The 19057-nt window shown below is 37.3% G+C and overlaps 1 protein-coding gene across 1 annotated transcript in view; it reads left to right on the forward strand.

The window, feature by feature from the left end:
* Positions 1–3287: 3287 nt before the first annotated feature.
* Positions 3288–19057, forward strand: part of LOC127372796 (polymeric immunoglobulin receptor-like) — a 44447-nt gene continuing 28677 nt past the window's right edge. The window contains exons 1-2 of the mRNA XM_051416605.1: positions 3288–3366; positions 3529–3855. Coding sequence (XP_051272565.1) covers positions 3321–3366; positions 3529–3855 — 373 coding nt within the window. The 5' untranslated portion in view covers positions 3288–3320. The remainder of the gene's footprint in view (positions 3367–3528; positions 3856–19057) is intronic.

Here is a 19057-nt window from a genome sequence, read left to right on the forward strand (position 1 = left end):
TAAACCATACAAAAAAGAAAAAAGTGTAAAAGCAAAAAGTTGTGAAAGGCTTCAGGAAGTTACTGCTCCTCGGCAAGAAATAGTTGGGCACTGCGAGGGACGCACCAACTGCTGTTCACCAGTGGCAGTATTTCTTTTCTACAAAAAAACGCCACACAGTATTTTTTGTTCATACATTAAACTTAATTAAATTTATGACTATTCTATTTTGGATGTACACAATTTAATCAACATTCTGCTGCATGGTTCTTTAATTTACAAGTAACACTTACCTTTGTTTTATCTTACTGAGCTTCATCTGGCAAAAGGCCAGAAGTCTGGGAAAGGTGGCTTTTTAAGCCCAGTGGAAGAAACAAACAGACGGTTAGAAGAAGGGGGAAATTGACTTCAGAATCCTAAAAAAAATGTTGTTTGGCTTTGTTATCATTTGCTGAAAGCTTATTCAATCTTTGCAAATAAAGTCTTTCGATATGTTGTTTAAATTTTGATATATTTAAGTTTGTTCAATGTTTAATGCATTGGTAGTATACTGGACAGAGCTTCTAGGTCTGTGAAGTGAAACCAATGCAGAAGTGTCTTAAACATGTAGTCTATGTAATAGCCAGCAGGGGAAAAGCTCCTGGGCTGCAAAAAAGAAGTCTGTTAGTATGGAGTCTTGTGGATAAAGGACCCTACTTCTCACTTGATGTATGAGCTCAGTAAACAGTTTCCTAATGAGCAGCATGATGTTCATTTAATAAATTATTGTACCTTTTAGAGTAAAATAGACGATAAAGGCAGGGAATACTTTAGGGCGTGGCTACCTTGTCATTGACAAGTCATTCTCAGTGAGTCCATCCAGCTCAACGCACCAAACTCAGATCAAACTGTCAAACTAGGCAGTGCTGATCAGTTATGAATCTATTTCTCGCTTAAAATCTGAACAGAAATATTTTAGTGTACTGTTTATCTGCAACAGCCATAATGCCAAACTCAAGTGACAATAAGTCTGCAGGTCCCTTGCCACAAGCTGGTAGAAATGCCATCACAGATAAGACAACAAGGATGTGCAGCCCATTGGTGTGGCAAGAGTGAATGTCTTTATTCTTCTGTATTCTTTGGTGTAGTCTTTACGTGTTTTACCATGTGGTGTCATGCAGTTTTACAATGTGTTTGGAGATAATTTGTTTATTCAAACAAATTGTGTGCCATTTCGGATTCGTTCAAACCTTATTTTTGGAAATGTAGTAAAGTATCCTCTTCTCTCTTCTTGTCTTGGCAAGAAAACAAATAATTGTATTTCCCAAAATGTTGAACTATTGCTTCATGGGTCTGAATTAAAGAGGTTATTATGTGGAATGTGGCATAACATACAAAACTGAAAATCTGGACTGAATTTCATATGATTGTAATGCTGATAAATGGCCTGTGCCAGTGTATCAGTAATAACACAACTTGCAATGCATCATACAATCCATGATGAGTTCTGTTTACATTGTGATTTGCCACTGGAGATTTTCAAACCCTGCAGAGACAGCAGTAAAGTTACATGTCTGCCATGCTGAACCCTGGGTAATGAATCAGATTGCATATGTTATCCTATGTCTGGAAGACAAAGTGCCTGCCCGCTGCTCTGCAACAGCTTTACATAGCAGTGAGAATTATCTCCAGAAATTATATGCATCTGTTTCTGCAGAATGGAATATGTGTGTATGTGGAAACAGCTGAGAAACACAGAAAATGACAAAAACATCTCTGGAGGAGCACATTTCTGTTGATAAAGAATGCAACACTATCTGTTCTGTCAGTGTTGCTACATAAGGAACTGCTCATCTGACCTTATTAACTCGACTCAATCTGAAAATCTGAGGTCATTTGTACATGCAAGTTTTTGTTAGTTAGTAATGGATCCCAAAGGCATATGCAGGGTTTTCCTTAAAGTAAATATGTCACCCTCTAGTGGTTATTTATCCCCAAAACTATATCAACTCAAATTACAATTTGTAGCTGTTCTGTAGCTTCTGATCATATCATTTGAGCTTAATTAGCAGTTGAATTGTAGTTGTTTTTTTCCTGATCATGGCCCAGTGTGTTTTAGCTTTTTAACAACAAAAATCATTTAGCTGATCATTTTGTTCCTCTTCCCACAAAGCCATTAGTTTACACAATTAGGCCAATTTGTGTTAAATTATCGTTGTGTGGCAATGCAATATAAGAGCAGCTTGATTTAAAAGGTTACCTCATAGTAATTATGTGATTTATCAAAAAGCAGACGTCACTGTGATGGGTTACACAACTCCAGCAAGATTCAAGTTCACTAATAGATTTTCATAGCATATGTTAATGAAAGGAAACCCTTGGATGCCTTGAACAGAATGAAAAATACAACCGTGTGTCTAAACCCTTGAGCATCGTTTGCAGAATGAATGTGCGGTGTAGTAACCAACTAAATGTGTGAACCACAACGTCACGTTGGTTTGTGGGACACTGTTTTGAAGCGTTGAGTTTGGCATTGTGGTTGTCACCAATTTGGTTTTTTGCAGTCAGCGACAGACACAGTGCACATAATTTGACTCACAGACAGACAATTTGGCCATCAGTGATCTTGGTATGGTAATAGCCAGCAGGTGTCACTGCCATGGGGACAGCATGAATATGAAAATGGACAGAGACAGGAAGTGTCACCTGATCTAAGAATCTGTTTACAACTTACATAACTAAAATCAGACAGTTAAAATAACACAAAAATAAAAAACCCTACAACAATATATGACAAAAATAACAACAATAAACAGGCAAGACATCTTTAAAATAAAAGTGCTAGAATCAATAAAAAGCTTTTTTAAAAGATAGGTTTTGAGAAGTTATTTAAAAGATGTTACTGATTCAATCCTCAGATCTTCAGGCAGGGAGTTCCATGAACCCATTAGAGTTCACATATCAATTGGAGTGCTGGTCTTTTATTTTGAAAACTGTGTATCCAGTGGACCTTACACCCAGTCTACTTTAAATGTTACAGGCCTCTTATGAGTCCTGTTTTGTAGAATAAAAATCAGAGACAGTCGTGTTTTAAGAGAGGAAGTCATTGATCAAATACTATGTCAAAGGTTATAAGAAACTAAACTTAAACCATAAAAAAGTGGCCCTTTTCACATCAAAGATCAAGTCTTAACTGTGTGCACCTACAAAGCATGTTCTACCTTCATCATTTAACCTGTGTGATTCAGCGGCCCTACAGGACGAAAAGACGTGTTACCACTGAAATTGGTTCAATGAGGAAGTCTAGAATCATTCTCACAGTGAGGTGGTCCTTGTTGTTGTGTCTTACTCTGCTCATCAACATGGCTCTTCATCTCAGTGTTCTTCTCATCTTCACTGGACTCACAGGTCAGTCACAGGGCTCATTTTATCATTTGTGTTTATTATGTGTGTGCTGGTTAGGTCAGCTGATGCGACTGTAATTACAGTTATTTAAATGTCAGTTGGTTGAGTAATAAATTAATATCATATAATATTTACAGTAAAATGGTTTCATGTTTCTTGTTGCAGGAATTCACAGCGTAACTACAGTCAGTAAAGTGTCAGTGAAGGCTGGAGGCTCCATCTCTATCCCATGTCTCTATGAGCCAGAGTACACACACCATGTCAAATACTTGTGTAAAGGATATACGTGGGAATTATGCTCCTACTCAGTTAGAACTGATCAACCAGACAGTTCAGGAAAGTTTTCAATCTCTGATGACAAACAACAAAGAATTTTCACTGTGACTATTAATAATCTGATGATGAAGGACTCTAGTTTTTATTACTGGTGTGCTGTTGAGATAAATGTCAGGGAAGATGAAAGGAAGTTTTTTGAGCTGTCAGTCACCACAGGTAAGAACCCATATATATGTTTATTATAACTTTAGGTTGCATTTATTCCTTATATTGTAGAGACTTTGTGTGCAACGGTACTGCTCCACTTTTTGCTATCTGGGTGCAGGTATGAATAGTGCATTGAATCATTTATTATTGTTGCTTTGTTGTGTTAATGTGTTAATTTTTGAGTGTGTTAAATTAATTTATTAGATTTTTGATGTTAAGTGACCACTTAGTCTTCATAAGCAAAAAACAAAAAACAAAAAAAATAATAGTATTTAACTGGAAGGCAATATGTAGCCATACCTGTGGTACAGTGTTAAAATTTTGTTGTGAAATAGCCTCTGAAAATAATAATCGTTGTGTTTTCATTACCTTAGAATGATCCTTTTTATTAACAGAGGGAGCGAGTCCTCCTCTACAGAGTCTTGGAACATTATGAATTGTTAAAAAGTCATCAACTCCTTCTATCCTAAATATTCCACACATTATGAATATTAAATATAATATTAGGAATATAACTTTTATTACATTAAGAATATAAAATGTTTTAAGTTACAGGCAGTTATTACATTAACAGTAGTTATTACGTTGTTGGCTGCTGCACATCTTTAAGGACATTTCAATTCCTTTGTGAAATGTTGAATACAAACACTGATGGGGAGTTAGTAGTTTTGCTGCAGAGATTGAATATTTTAATATTACAATGACTTTGTCAACAGTACTTAGAATAAATGTGAATGCTGAAGTTATTTATCTGCCAGATGTAACTGTGCAAACAGCTGCCTTTGAAGCATCCTCACAATGGACCAATTACATGGCTGCCCACAATGTTCTAGTAAATGCTATTTGTTCTTCCTCAAGGTTGGCCCCAACTCTAAGTGGATCATCAGGAGATTACAGGATATTTCAGCTGTACATTTAAATGAGTTTTCTTCATGTTGTTCATAATGTGGTGTGATTCTTGTGGTTCTTAAATTGATCTTGATTTGTCTTTTGCGATAAGTATTTTTTTATTTCATGTTTTTGCGCAGCTCTCACATTTGTAATATATATAAAACACTTTAAAAAGAGAAAAAGAAAAATTAATGACCGTGATGGCCTATTTGGTACACCTGTGCTCATGTAATTTTGCTGAGCAATATATGATACATATTTATATATAAATATTGGCCACAACGTTCTAGTTAATGCTATTTGTTCTTCCTCAAGGTTGGCCCCAACTCTTTGTGGATCATCAGGAGATTACAGGATTTAATGGAGAACATGTAACCATCCATGGTTCCTATAGTAACACTGGAGAGATTGAGTGGTGCAGGCTGGGAAGGTCCTGTGTGAAGAAACCGTCTGGATCAATAGATGGAACAAGAGTGACCATTAATGCAAATGTCCCCAAAGTTTTCACTGTGACTATGAGTGGACTGAGGACAGAGAGCAGCGGCTGGTATTTCTGTACCAAAGGAGGCCTACAGATGCCAGTGCATGTGACTGTTAAAGAGAGACCCAGCACTAGTAAGGACCATTCTACTATTATAAAATGTTCAGCTGTAAATATCTGCCACGTGCAGCCATTAGTAAAGGTTTGCATTTAATATAGAAGTGATATTAGTATTCATTATTGTGATAGGATTCTGGTGATCATTGTGTTGTTACACATGTTCACTCTTACAGCAACCAGACGTTTAACCACATTTTCCCCCACTGCTGAACCTGTGAATCACACTGCTGTCTCTGCATATGGGGAACCTATCACAGTTCAGGGTGGGAACCACAGGTCAGTAGCCTTTACATTCACATACAGTATTTAGAGTATGATGGCTAATTTATGGACAAATAAATCATTCCTTGTGAGGGAATCTACATACTTGTTTGACTTATGTGACCTATATGATAACTAAGGTTAATTTCTAATCACTAAAATATGATTGTGTACAGATGCAGTTAATATGACCAGGATGATGAATACTTCAGACTACATTGTTTGATTGTACATTGATTCAAACTGTTGTTGCAGAGCTTCCATTTACCCACTGACTTTCATCATCCCTTTGAGTTTGTTGATCTTCATTGTAATGGTGGCCTCCTTCATCTGGTTCATGTTGAGAAGACACAGTAAGTCTATTCTGAGCTTTCATGAATCCAATCATCAATATTTGGACTGTTTTTAATTGAAGTGTAGACGTGTGCAGCATTGTCATTGCACAATGAGAGTCAGTAACAGGAGGTTTTACTGTTTCACTTTTAGAACAGACCAAAGCACCAGCATCAGCTGCAACAGTGGTAAGATATTATGATTTATATTATCTTTTTTTTACAACAAAGGCTGTAAGGTTCCTCAGTATAGAGCCAGAGCTGCTATCATCATCCTTTGTGTTTACACTGCAGTGTCGGGCAATCATCAGGAGGGACATAATCAGTGGGCAGAGCTTCCAGGCCAGAGAAGTTAGGCCAGTGAGAAAGTGTCTTAAACCTGCATTCTTTCTAATGGCCAGCAGGAGGCAGCTTAATTGGTTGCAAAAAGAACAATGTGTGTATTCAACCTAATGGAGAAATGACCATACTTCTCACTTTAGCTCAGTAAGCAATTTTACCAATTGGTTTATTGTCTCAATAGCAGGTTTCAAGTCGTCTTCAATACAGCATGATGTTCATTTAGTAATTTATGGCCATATTGGTCCTAGAGTAAAATAGACTATAAAGCAGGGTATGCTTCAGGGCATAGCTACCTTGTGATTGACAGGTAATTATCAGTGAGTATGTATGCAGTATGTCACAGTTGCTGGTTGCAAAAAAACAACAACATGAAAACAGCCACATAGACATTCACCGATCAGCCATAACATCATGACCCAGTCGCCAGTTCACTGGTTTTCCTTCCTTGGACCACTTTTGATAGGTACTGACCACTGCAGACAAGGAACACCCCACAAGAGCTGCAGGTTTGGAGATGATCTGACCCAGTCGTCTAACCATCACAATGTGGCCCTTGTCAAAGTCGCTCAAATCCTCATGCTGCCCATTTTTCCTGCTTCTAACACATCAACTTTGAGGACAACATGTTCACTTGCTGCCTAACATATCCCACCCACTGACAGGTTCTATGATAACCAGATAATCAGGGCCTGTCCTCACGAATACGCGGCCTCACCCAATACGATGTCGTTTCGAAAAAAATCTCCGTAAACATGGCATTGTTTCCAGAAATATCGTCCACACGGATTCACTGACAACGACCCAAAACGCTGTAGTACGTATGCCAGGCCTCTATGTGGTGCTGTGATGCACTAAAACCGGAAAAGAAGCCATGGAGCATGCGCAGTTTACAAACAAGTAGTAGTAGTCCGCCATCGTTTTTATTGTTATGATTAGGTTAAAGGCTAGAGAGGTGGGGCTAATACATCATAGTTTCGGAAAAAATCTTTTTCGTTGTCCTGACGACTCTGGGCAATCCGGCGTTTTCGGATTTTCCCACTCCCGGACCCGTTTCCTAAAAATACAGTTTTCACACCCCGAAAACGCCGTATCCGTCTGGACACGAGGCCGATACGATAAAGTATTTATCCGGAATCAAGAAAAACGTATTCGTGAGGACAGGCCCTCAGTGTTATTCACTTCACTGGTCAGTGCTCATAATGCTATGGCTGATCGGTGTATAATACATAGACACCACGTCAACGTCTCCGCCGTATTAGACCGGCCAAGACTGTACACAAGGACAGGTAAACTGTATTTGTTTACAGCAATATGATATAATATTTTACATTTCTCAACCAATTTCACTGAGTCATTTTTATATTTAAAGGTTAATGGTATAAATAGAGTATAATGAATTGTTGTTATTAATAGTTAGGGTATAATAGTGGGGAGATGCTCAACAGAAGAGTGTATAGGCACATCACATGAACTGGATTACCTATGTGTAAAAATCGTAATAATAATAATCCTAATGTTATATACAGGGAGTAGACAGAGAGTTGACGACAACTTTAGTACAAAGTAGAAAAGTAGAGTGCTTTGTCTGCAGTTGTGGTTACAACCACAGGATGCTTGCAAATGTTATTTCAGGTAAACTGCACCACGGCCTCTATGTCTTTTTGCTGTGTGTGTGTGTGTGGAGCTGAGTTCTGTTCTCTGTCCTGCAGAGGACATACATAAGTAATTCCGTTTATGTATGCCTACATACACTCCTCTCTTGAGCGTCTCCCCGCTATTATAGCCTAACTATTGAGATTTGACTTAATTAGAGACAACAAACACTCTATAGGTGCGAGCATGAGACTGAACGCTGAAATGAACACTGAATGCTGGACAATGAATTACAATCATTTATGTTACTATCTGTAATGTTCCAATATCTTATTTGGACCATTGGCATAGAGCGAGGTATACTTACTAACTTTCAATTTTTAAATCACCACATCAGACAAAGCCATGAAGGAACAAACACTAGCCAACAAAGCTTCATCATGAAAATGCATGATGGTCTTTCATTCTGAAAACAATTCATTTTCACCCCTCTGACATGTGGTTTGCTCCTTTTTCACAGGCTGAAGAGGAAGTATCATATAGTGCTGTGAGGTTTAAGAGAAAAACTCTTGTCAAGGTAACCACGGTGATATCAGGGTTTAAAATATATTTGAATACACTGTTCTGTCCCTCTGGAGAACAGCAATGTGCCATTACAGATCTAATATTTCTGTTACTTCTATCATATTAGAAACACCCTCATATGCAATATAATCTTAACCAGCCTTCCTTTCTTTCATTTTGCTTCTGTTCTCCAACAGGTTGAAGCAGCAGATGAGAATGTTACATACAGCACACTGGCTCTGCAGTAAATGGATATCAGTGTTATGGTTATCTGCTGTATATTTTTTCTTAATCACTCTATCGCTGGTTTCTGTTTTTTAATAGAGTCTCTCAGTATGCTGTCTGCTAAAATCTTCTCTCTTTAAATAAGAAATAAAATACTGTTATTCTCATTTGCAGTAAAATCAGAAGAGGATGTGTTTCTCATCATTGATCAATGACTTATATTGATAAATGAGGTATCAGTGAAACATGCTAGTAATAATCACTGACACACCACTGTCTATCTGGGCCTCTATTATAGTATAGCCGCAGTATAGTAACAGCCTTATTTTCTGATTCTGAGACATGAAGGTGCAGCATTAGAGAGCAGAAGGAATCAGGACATCTTGTCACTCCAAAATCTTTATCAGCACAATGACGCAGAGACTGACTTCTCTCTCATACATGTGAACATATTTATTCTGTACATATATGGCCTGATAATGATTCATCACCACAAACCTCTCACGTCTATCACTTTTGGAGTAGGTGATAACAGACAGTGTGACTGGCTGTTTATTCAAAGCTGCAGCCACACACTGTTTATTATAATGTGTTAAACTGTTTCCCACTGTCAGTGTTTTTGCCTCAGAAAAGAAAGTTCCAGGGATTGAACTGATGACCTTTCAGTCACAAGCTTGCTTCTCTAACCCTTAGGAAACCAGTGTGCATTTACACTACCATTTTGATATTAATATATTCATTGCAAAATAAAACCAATATTTGAAATACAAAACTGTACAGGGTCAGGAACTACATTATTGACAAAGATTAGTCATCCACTTCATCGTCTGTTAAATCTAAATCCTTAATGTAAACAATAAAGGGACTCCATATGTTCTCAAATACATGATGTTTCATTTTTCATATGTAAGTTATTCTTTCTAATGGAAGGCTTGATAACATCTGTGAATATTTTCCCACAACAGGACAATACATTTTTTGGCACAGAGTGAGCTGCTATAAATGCTCAGTCATTTTTACTGTAGCTATGTTTCTCTGGGTATAAGCCCGACAGAAAAACTTAGGACCTAGTAAAATGTATTTTGAAATGATCTTTTCGATCATAACTCTTACCTCCTCCCAGAATGTTTTAGTCTTTATGCATTGCCAAATACATTAAAAAAATGTTCCTCTAATTTCCATACATTTTATGCAAATATCTTTTTTATTATACTAATTTAATTCCATTGGTGTCACTTAAGTCTACATGAACCATTTATACTGTATTAGTTAAAGGTGTGTATTTATAGATTTAGTATGAGCATTAGCACAAGTTGTTTTCCAATCTTCATCTGAAATTCCACATTGCAAGTTCTCCTTCCAGGCATTCAACTTATACTGTGTATATTCGGATGAATAAGATGTCAGTAAATTGTAAAATTCTTATATGATTCCCTTCCTCAAACTATCTTTTTTTCCAACAAAGAATGTGAAGGTCTAGTAAGTGTAATATATTGATTTACTTTAACAAACCTTCTAAGCTGGAGGTACTTGCTTGTAAAATTTTTAAATTCTTTCTGTTGAGGCTGAACTTAGACCTCAGCTCCACAAAAGACATCATAGTATCAGACTCTGTCAAATGAAGGTCTTGGATCATTTTAAGTCCCTTAGAGTCCGATAATTTGAATACTGCATCTGCCTTTCCTCGTCCAAAGAATTGATTACCCCCTATTGGACTATATTGTGGTAATGAATGTGGTTATTTAAAATATATATATTTTTACATCATACCATATTTTTGTCATATGTTTTACAATTGGATTTAAGTATGTATATATAAGGGAACATGTACTTTTAGATTCCATTTCAGTCCAACGAAGAGCTTCAGTTGTTGAAAAGTAAAACATAACAGACCTCAGCTGCTCAGCCCAGTAGTACCCCGAAGTCCTCCCATTGTTCCATATAAATCTCAAAATTTGTTTTTAATTTTTGAGAACAAATCTAGAGGTGGTTGTAGAGGAATGCTTTGAAATAAGTAAAGTAGTTTGGGTAGTATACTAAGTTATTAAATGATCATCAACTATAGATATTGGTAGTGACCACCCTCTAGTGATTGACTCATTAATTTCCACCATTAAAGGCTTACAATTTGCATCAACAACCTTGTTTAGCTTAGGAAAAATCTGTACTCCAAAATATATAAACTGTTCTACAACATTAAATTGCATTACCTCAGAAATAGGATTCCTTCTTTCACTTCCACTGAGCAGTATTATAGAGGCTTTTGTATTATTTACTTTATATCCAGAAATATCACCAAATGGTTTTATTAGCTGTAACAAGGCTGGAATTTATTTATTAAAATTTAGCATGAGTTAAAGGACATCATCTGCATACACGGATACTCTGTGTTCTGTCCGCCCTACTGTTATTCCACAGAACTGCTGGTGTGAACATACTCCTATTGGTTCAAATGCTAATGTAAACAATAAGGGCGAAAGTGGACATATTTTATTGTTTTACTGTATGAAGCACTTTGTAACATTGTTAAGAAAAGCACTACATAAATAAAGTTAGCTGTTATTATTATTATTATTATTATTATTATTATTATATCTTGGGCTTACTGTTAATTAACACAGCAATCTCTTCAGTACACACAGTCATTTCATTCATATCTAATATGAGAAATGTTGATAAGAGCTTTCACATCCAGATAAAATCTGTAAGTTCAAACATTTTCTATGATTTAGGATTATCCAGGGCACCAGCAATACAAGTATGGTAAACTAATACTTAAATAAAAATGTAAAAAAAATAATAATAATATTAAAGTAAAAATGTGATAGTTTGACAGTATCCATTTAGTATCTACATTACATCCAACTACAATTGCTCCATTGGTAACATCCAGGCACAGAGGGGGTCAGGTTGGGAACTACTGCACTACAAGAAAAGTCTGTATGAATGTCTGCACCTAGTTTCATTTCAGTTGCTGCCTAATATATCCCACCCACTGACAGGAGCCATGATAACCAGATAATCAGTGTTATTCACTTCACTGGTCAGTTCTCATAATGTTATGGCTGATGGGTGTATGATACATACAGTAGACACCGCATTGCCTGCTTTGGCCCGTTACTGGGATAAGTCAGTGTCGCCGCCATTCATTGTTGTTAGTAATAGTTAGGCTATAATAGTGGGGAGATGCTCAAGAAAAGAGTGTATAGGCACATCACATGAACTGGATTACCTATGTGTAAAAATCGTAATAATAATAATCATAATGTTATGTACAGGGAGTAGACAGAGAGTTGACGACAACTTAAGTACAAAGTAGAAAAGTAGAGTGCTTTGTCTGCAGTTGTGGTTACAACCACAGGATGCTTGCAAATGTCATTTCAGTTAAACTGCACCACGGCCTCTGTCTTTTTGCTGTGTGTGTGTGTGTGTGTGTGTGTGTGTGTGTGTGGAGCTGAGTTCTGTTCTCTGTCCTGCAGAGGACACACATAAGTAATTCCGTTTATGTATGCCTACATACACTCCTCTCTTGAGCATCTCCCCGCTATTATAGCCTAACTATTGAGATTTGACTTAATTGGAGACAACAAAAAAATATTCTCTCCATGTATATTTAATAAACCTTTGAATATAAAAATTACTCAATGAAATCGGCTGAGAAAGGTAAACATTATAGTGCTTTTTATCCCCAGTTTACTTGTTTTCAGCCCACCTATGTTGACTTACAATTCAGCATCAATGTAAATATTTCTATGAACATCCATAATGGTACTGTACTAACCAATGGGTGAGGTTCACACACTAATACCAAGGTCTCCTTAAGTTTTAGGTTTTTAGCTTTTTGTATTTATTTTTAAAATAAGAGGTCAAGAAGTCAAAGATGTCCCCTCAACTTCAGAGATAAAATTAAACTGAAAATACATTATTAAGCAAAATATAATTAAAATAAATAACAATAAGAAACACAGAAAATAAATGGAAGAGTTCACCAAATCAGCAGACAATATGTAAAAAGAAAAATACACATATAAAAGTACAGAAATTAAAGGATTAGACATATTAAAGAACTAATTGGACATCATCAATTAAATGTGATGATAATTTCTCTTTAATGCTTCTATGAGGAACTTTCAGAAAAACCCTGTTATTAATGACACTGGTGGTCGTTGAGTGAACTGCAGTCAGCATCCATTAGCTGGAGTTTCTCATGTTCACACTCTATAGGTGCGAGCATGAGACTGAAGCTGAAATGAACACTGAATACTGGACAATAAATTACAATCATTTATGTTACTATCTGTATTTGGACTATTGGCTCCATTATAATTACTAACTTTTAATTTTTAAATCACCACATCATACAAAGCCATGAAGGAACAAACACTAGCCAACAAAGCTTCATCATGAAATTGCATGATGGTCTTTCATTCTGAAAACAATTCATTTTCACTCCTCTGACATGTGGTTTGCTCCTTTTTCACAGGTTGAAGAGGAAGTATCATACAGTGCTGTGAGGTTTAAGAGAAAAGCTCTTGTCAAGGTAACCACAGTGATATCAGGTTTTAAAATGTATCATATTTAAATATACTGTTCTGTCCCTCTGCAGAACAGCAATGCACCATTACAGATTGATATAACTTATATTTCTGTAATCTTACAAACACCCTCATAAGCAGTATCATTCTAACCAGTATCAGTATTTGATCCAGCATCTCTGTGATCAAAAAGTTATAATAATACAGCTTTCAGGTCAGTTTTAATCTTTGTTCTTGCTTTTGTTCTCCAACAGGTTGAAGCAGCAGATGAGGACGTTACATATGACTTCCGGTGTAGCAACTGATGGAGTAGGCGCGCCTCTCTCCTCTTTCCACCTCTTCTACTGCTACAGCTATTTCCTCTCTGCCCAAGGAGGCACTGAAGCTCGGGGCCGTGCTCATCGCACTCTCCAGCCGAAGCCGAAACCCGGTGAGCGCCCCCGCCCCATAGTCGCTCGACTACACTATCATTTGGACTGTGTAGACATATTACGCCGAGCCAGGGCTCAGCAACGGATCAAGATTGGAGACATGAGTTTCTCTATCTTCCCCGACTACACTCCGAGGACGGGTCGTGCCCGAGCCGCCTTTACCGATGTCCGGCGCCAGCTCCGTGAGATACCGGGGATACGTTTTGGGCTGCTCTACCCCGCACGCCTCCGGGTTACACACAACGGTGCAGAGAAGGAGTTTAAATCACCAGAAGAAGCCAGCGCATTCATCAGGGCGCTGAACGAGTGAGGGAAATAAGATACACAACACTGATGTAGTGACAGTTATTACTTTTTCAATTCATTCACGGGTTGTGTTTTGTTCTTTTTCTTTTCACTCTTCAGTGGTTCTCAGTTTAATTTGGACTTGATTAATGCCTTGTTGCCAAATGTTGCAAGATCTGCAGGAGCTCAAACCGAAGCCTGACTGTTACTATTAGTCTAAAAGCAGTAAGCATTTGTTTTAGGGATCCAACTCCTTGTGGAGTTAGCACTGGGTTCTCCATCGTTTGGGGATGGGGTCGATGTAAGTGCTGGGGGGGTCTGCAAGTGTTCTTGTGTTTTTTTTTCTGTTGTGTTTTTTTTTTTTTTCTTCTCTTTTTTCTTTTTCTTCCTCTTCGGGGGTCCACATTCAGTCTATTTCTGTGTCTAAGAACTTAAGAAATGGCCTCAAATCCTAGTACTTCTGATATCCCACATATTGGGTCTTCTGTGAGATTTTTGAGCTGGAATATTAAAGGCATGGGGAGTCCAATTAAGAGATCTAGGATATTTGTGCATTTGAAACGTCTTAAAGCTGAGCTAGTGTTTCTACAGGAAACCCACATGCGCACCAGAGATCAGGTCAGACTTAAATGATCTGAGGTATTTCATTCCAATTTTAATTCTAAAGCCAGGGGGGTTGCTATTTTAATTGGTAAGTCAATTCAGTTTTCAGCTTCTAAGGTTATATCAGACAAAAATGGCAGATACTTAATTGTTACAGGTACACTATTCCATGTTCCCATTTTATTAGTTAACATATATGCCCCCAATTTCGATGATCCGCATTTTATGAATAAGCTTTTTGAATGTCTTCCCTCATTGAATAACAATCTCCTTATAGTTGGTGGGGACATGAATTGTGTAATCGATCCCAATTTAGATCGCTCTAACCCGCGAACTCTGACCCCATCATTAATGTCGAGGTCTCTTTCTGATTTCATGTCTAAAAATGCTTGCATTGATCCTTGGAGATTTTACAACCCTCACACCAAGGAATATTCCTTCTTTTCGCAGATGCGTCAGTCTTTCTCTCGGCTTGATTATTACTTTATTTATTCTAAACTAATTTCTAAAGTACTTACTGTTAATTACCACCCTATTGTTATTTCTGACCATGCCCCTCTTTCTTTAGACATTCAGTTTTCCTCACAACCCCGGTACCCAACACCTTGGAGGTTTAATATATTACTTCTTTCGGATGATAAGTTTAATAAATTCATTGCAGATAAAATTGATGATTTTATTGCTATAAATAAAAATGACACGGACCCAGTCTCATGCTCACTGCTCTGGGAATCGTTAAAAGCATACCTGTGGGGACAAATAATCTCGTACTCTGCCCATTTGAATAAGTCCCGTAAAGCCAAATTGCAAGAACTCTCTATTTTTATCACTAAATTAGACCAACAACTTGCTACCTGCCCCTCCCCCAGTTTACTTAAACAACGTGTTGAGCTACAGACTGAAATTGATTTTATCACCACTAATGATGCAGAGCGTCTTCTCTTACGATCACGCGCCACATATTATGAACATGGTGATAAGGCAAGCCGGCTTCTAGCTCATCAGCTATGTCGCCAGGCAGCCTCACGTATGATTCCCCAGATAAAAGATTCTTCAGGCACATCGCATAGAGATCCCACCACCATTAATTCTGTTTTTCACTCATTCTATTCCTCTTTATATGAGTCTGAATCTCCACCTGACACTACTGAAATTAACTCGTTCCTAGATAGCCTCAGTTTCCCAGTGATAAACCCAGATTCTGCTAAAGACCTCAACTCACCTTTAACGGTAGAAGAAATTACTCTCGCTATGAGAAACATGCAAAATAACAAAGCTCCTGGCCCTGATGGATTCCCAGTTGAGTTTTTTAAAAGATTTCAGGATAAACTGTCCCCATTACTGCATGCTGTATATAAGGAATCGCTACAACATGGTACTCTCCCTCCCACTTTAAGACCAGCCTCAATGAGTCTCCTACAGACCTCTCTCATTAATAAATGTTGATGCTAAGATCCTTGCAAAAGCTTTGGCCTATCGCCTAGAAAATATTGTACCAACTATTGTTTCACCTGAGAAAACTGGATTTGTTAAGGGGCGGCAGCTGTTGTTTAATGTTCGTACTCTTCTAAATATTATCTACTCTAAAACTAACACAGCAACACCTGAAGTAGTGATCTCGGTTGACGCTGAAAAAGCATTCGACAGGGTTGAATGGGACTATTTATTCACTGTACTAAAGAAATTTGGGCTGGGAAATGTGTTCATTTCATGGATACGTCTCCTCTATACATCTCTACAAGCTAGTATCTCCACCAGTAACATTCAATCCAGTTTTTTCACTCTTACCCGTGGCACCAGGCAGGGGTGTCCTTTATCGCCCCTATTGTTTGCATTAGCTATAGAGCCCTTGTCAATCTCTCTGAGGTCCTCTTCCATTTTTACTGGGATTCCACGATTGGGCACAGAATTTAAGTTATCACTTTATGCTGATGATTTATTGCTGTATGTCTCAGATCCTGTCCTTTCCATCCCAACAATTTTGTCTACTTTTCAGAGATTTGGATCATTCTCAGGCTATAAAGTAAATATCTCTAAAAGTGAATGCTACCCTGTCAATGCTTCAGCGTCACAGCTCAAACATTCGGACATCCCTTTTAAATTTAGCCTGTCCGGCTTTAAGTATCTAGGGATCAATGTAACCAGAACCCTAAACTCTCTTTTCTCTGCTAATTTCCTGCCTTTAATGTCTAAAATTAAATCTGACCTCCAAAGATGGGGAAGCTTACCTCGCTCGTTAATTGGAAGAATTAATGCAGTCAAAATTAATATTTTGCCCAAATTTCTGTTTTTGTTCCACTGTCTCCCACTTTTCCTCCCAAAGCAATTCTTTAAAACAATTGATCATTACTATAACATAACTAACTATTATAACTATTTCTCACTTCCTATGGTGTGGAAAGGCACCCAGGATCCGCAAATCTACACTTCAGAGATGTAAATTCAATGGTGGATTGTCACTTCCAAATTTTCAATTGTATTATTGGGCAGCACATATCCACAAGATTTAATTTTGGTTCAAATCAGTTGATCTGCCATGGTGTGATTTAGAGGCGCAGTCATGTGTTTCATCCTCCCTAACTGCTTTACTTACCTCTTCTATTCCATCCAACCTCTCTGGCTTTACAAATAACCAAGTGGTTCGCTCCACACTTAAAATGTGGTATCAATTTAGGAGGCACTTCAAATTTAAGTCAGCATCTACTTTAGCTCCTTTATTGAGGAATCATTTATTTCGACCTGCACTTACAGATTCAACCTTTTTTACATGGCATACTAAGGGCCTGAAATGTTTTAAAGACCTGTACAAGTATGGTATTTTTCACAGCTTTACAGATCTCTCAGGAGAATTTCATCTCTCACCCTCTCATCTTTTTCGTTACTTTCAAATTAGACACTGCGCTAACGCTTTGTTTCCAGTTTTTCCCTCATTACCACCAAGTCTACAGTGGGAGGAGCTTCTAAGCCATGACCCACTTCAGAAGTCTCTCATCTCTAAAGTTTATAATGACATCCTGTCTTTTGATTGCTCACCAGTTACCAAAGTCAAGGCTGTTTGGGAACAAGAACTGGATCTACATCTGGGAGATGACTGGTGGGACACTGCTCTTAAGAAAATTTACACTAGCTCAGCCTGCGCTCGTCTCACACTTATACAGTTTAAAGTATTGTTTAGAGTCCATTATTCCAAAACTCGACTGTCACAAAGTTATCCCAGTATCACCGACAATTACGACAAATGCCATGCTTCTTCTTGCAATTTAACTCATATGTTTTACTCTTTTTCGTTGCTTTCTCGCTTCTGGCAGAATTATTTTGATACCATGTCAAAAATACTTTCAAGGACCATAAAAGTCTCCCCCCATGTCGCCATATTCGGGCTCCCAGAAGACCACAACAGGTTTACCTCTACCCAATTAGATATTTTAGCTTTCACTTCCTTACTGGTAAGACGCCATCTTCTTCTTTACTGGAAGTCAACTAAAGCTCCCTCTAGCACTCAGCGTCTTAATGACACCATGTCTTTTCTAAAGCTGGAGAAGATCAGATATTCAGTGAAAGGTAATTCTGATAAATTTATAACAAGTGGCTTCCCTTTTTGACATTCTTTCACTCTCTTCAGTCTATGCCTCCTGATTGATGGACCCCCACCTCCTCTCTTTCTTTTTCTTCTTATCTTTATTATTATTATTATTATTTATTTGTTTATTTATTTACTTATTTATTTACTTATTTATTTACTTATTTTTTCTCCTGTCTTTTGACTTCCCTTGTATTTTTGTTTATACCCTGTAGCTTAAACACTTATTCACTTATTACATACAAGAATCCTCAGTTACTTATTTATTTATTTATTTCGATTTGTACATTGTTTGTTTGTTACCCGATCATGTTCCTATTGGGCCACGAATATAAAATAAGAAAACATCCTAGGAGGCAGACTGTATGTCTTGCTCTTCATTCATTATGATGCACAATATTTCTATTGTATCGATATCTTTACATTTTCAATTGTGATGCGGATGTGAAGTGATACTCAATGTAATTATAACATTGGTTCCTGTTCTAATGTGCCTTACCTCCTAATAAAAATATTAATAAAAAAATAAAAAAATAAATAGAAAAAAAGAGTGTTACATACAGCACACTGGCTCTGCAGTAAATGGATATTTGTGTTATGGTTATCTGCTCTATATTTTTTTAATCGCTCTATCGCTGGTTTCTGTTTTTGAGTCTCTCAGTATGCTGTCTGCTAACATCTTCTCTCTTTTAAATAAGAAATAAAATACTGTAATTCTCATTTGTAATGAAATAAAAAGAAGAGGTGTTCCTCATCATTGATCAATGACTTATATTGATAAATGAGGTATCAGTGAAACATTCTGGTAATAATCACTGACACTCCACTGTCTATCTGGGCCTCATTTTCTGATTCTGATAAATGAAGGTGCAGCATCAGAGAGCAGAAGGAATCAGGACATCTTGTCACTCCAAAATCTTTATCAGCACAATGACGCAGAGACTGACTTCTCTCTTATACATGTGAAC

This window comes from Dicentrarchus labrax, unplaced genomic scaffold, assembly GCF_905237075.1.
Source record: "Dicentrarchus labrax unplaced genomic scaffold, dlabrax2021, whole genome shotgun sequence".
Lineage (NCBI taxonomy): Eukaryota > Metazoa > Chordata > Actinopteri > Moronidae > Dicentrarchus > Dicentrarchus labrax.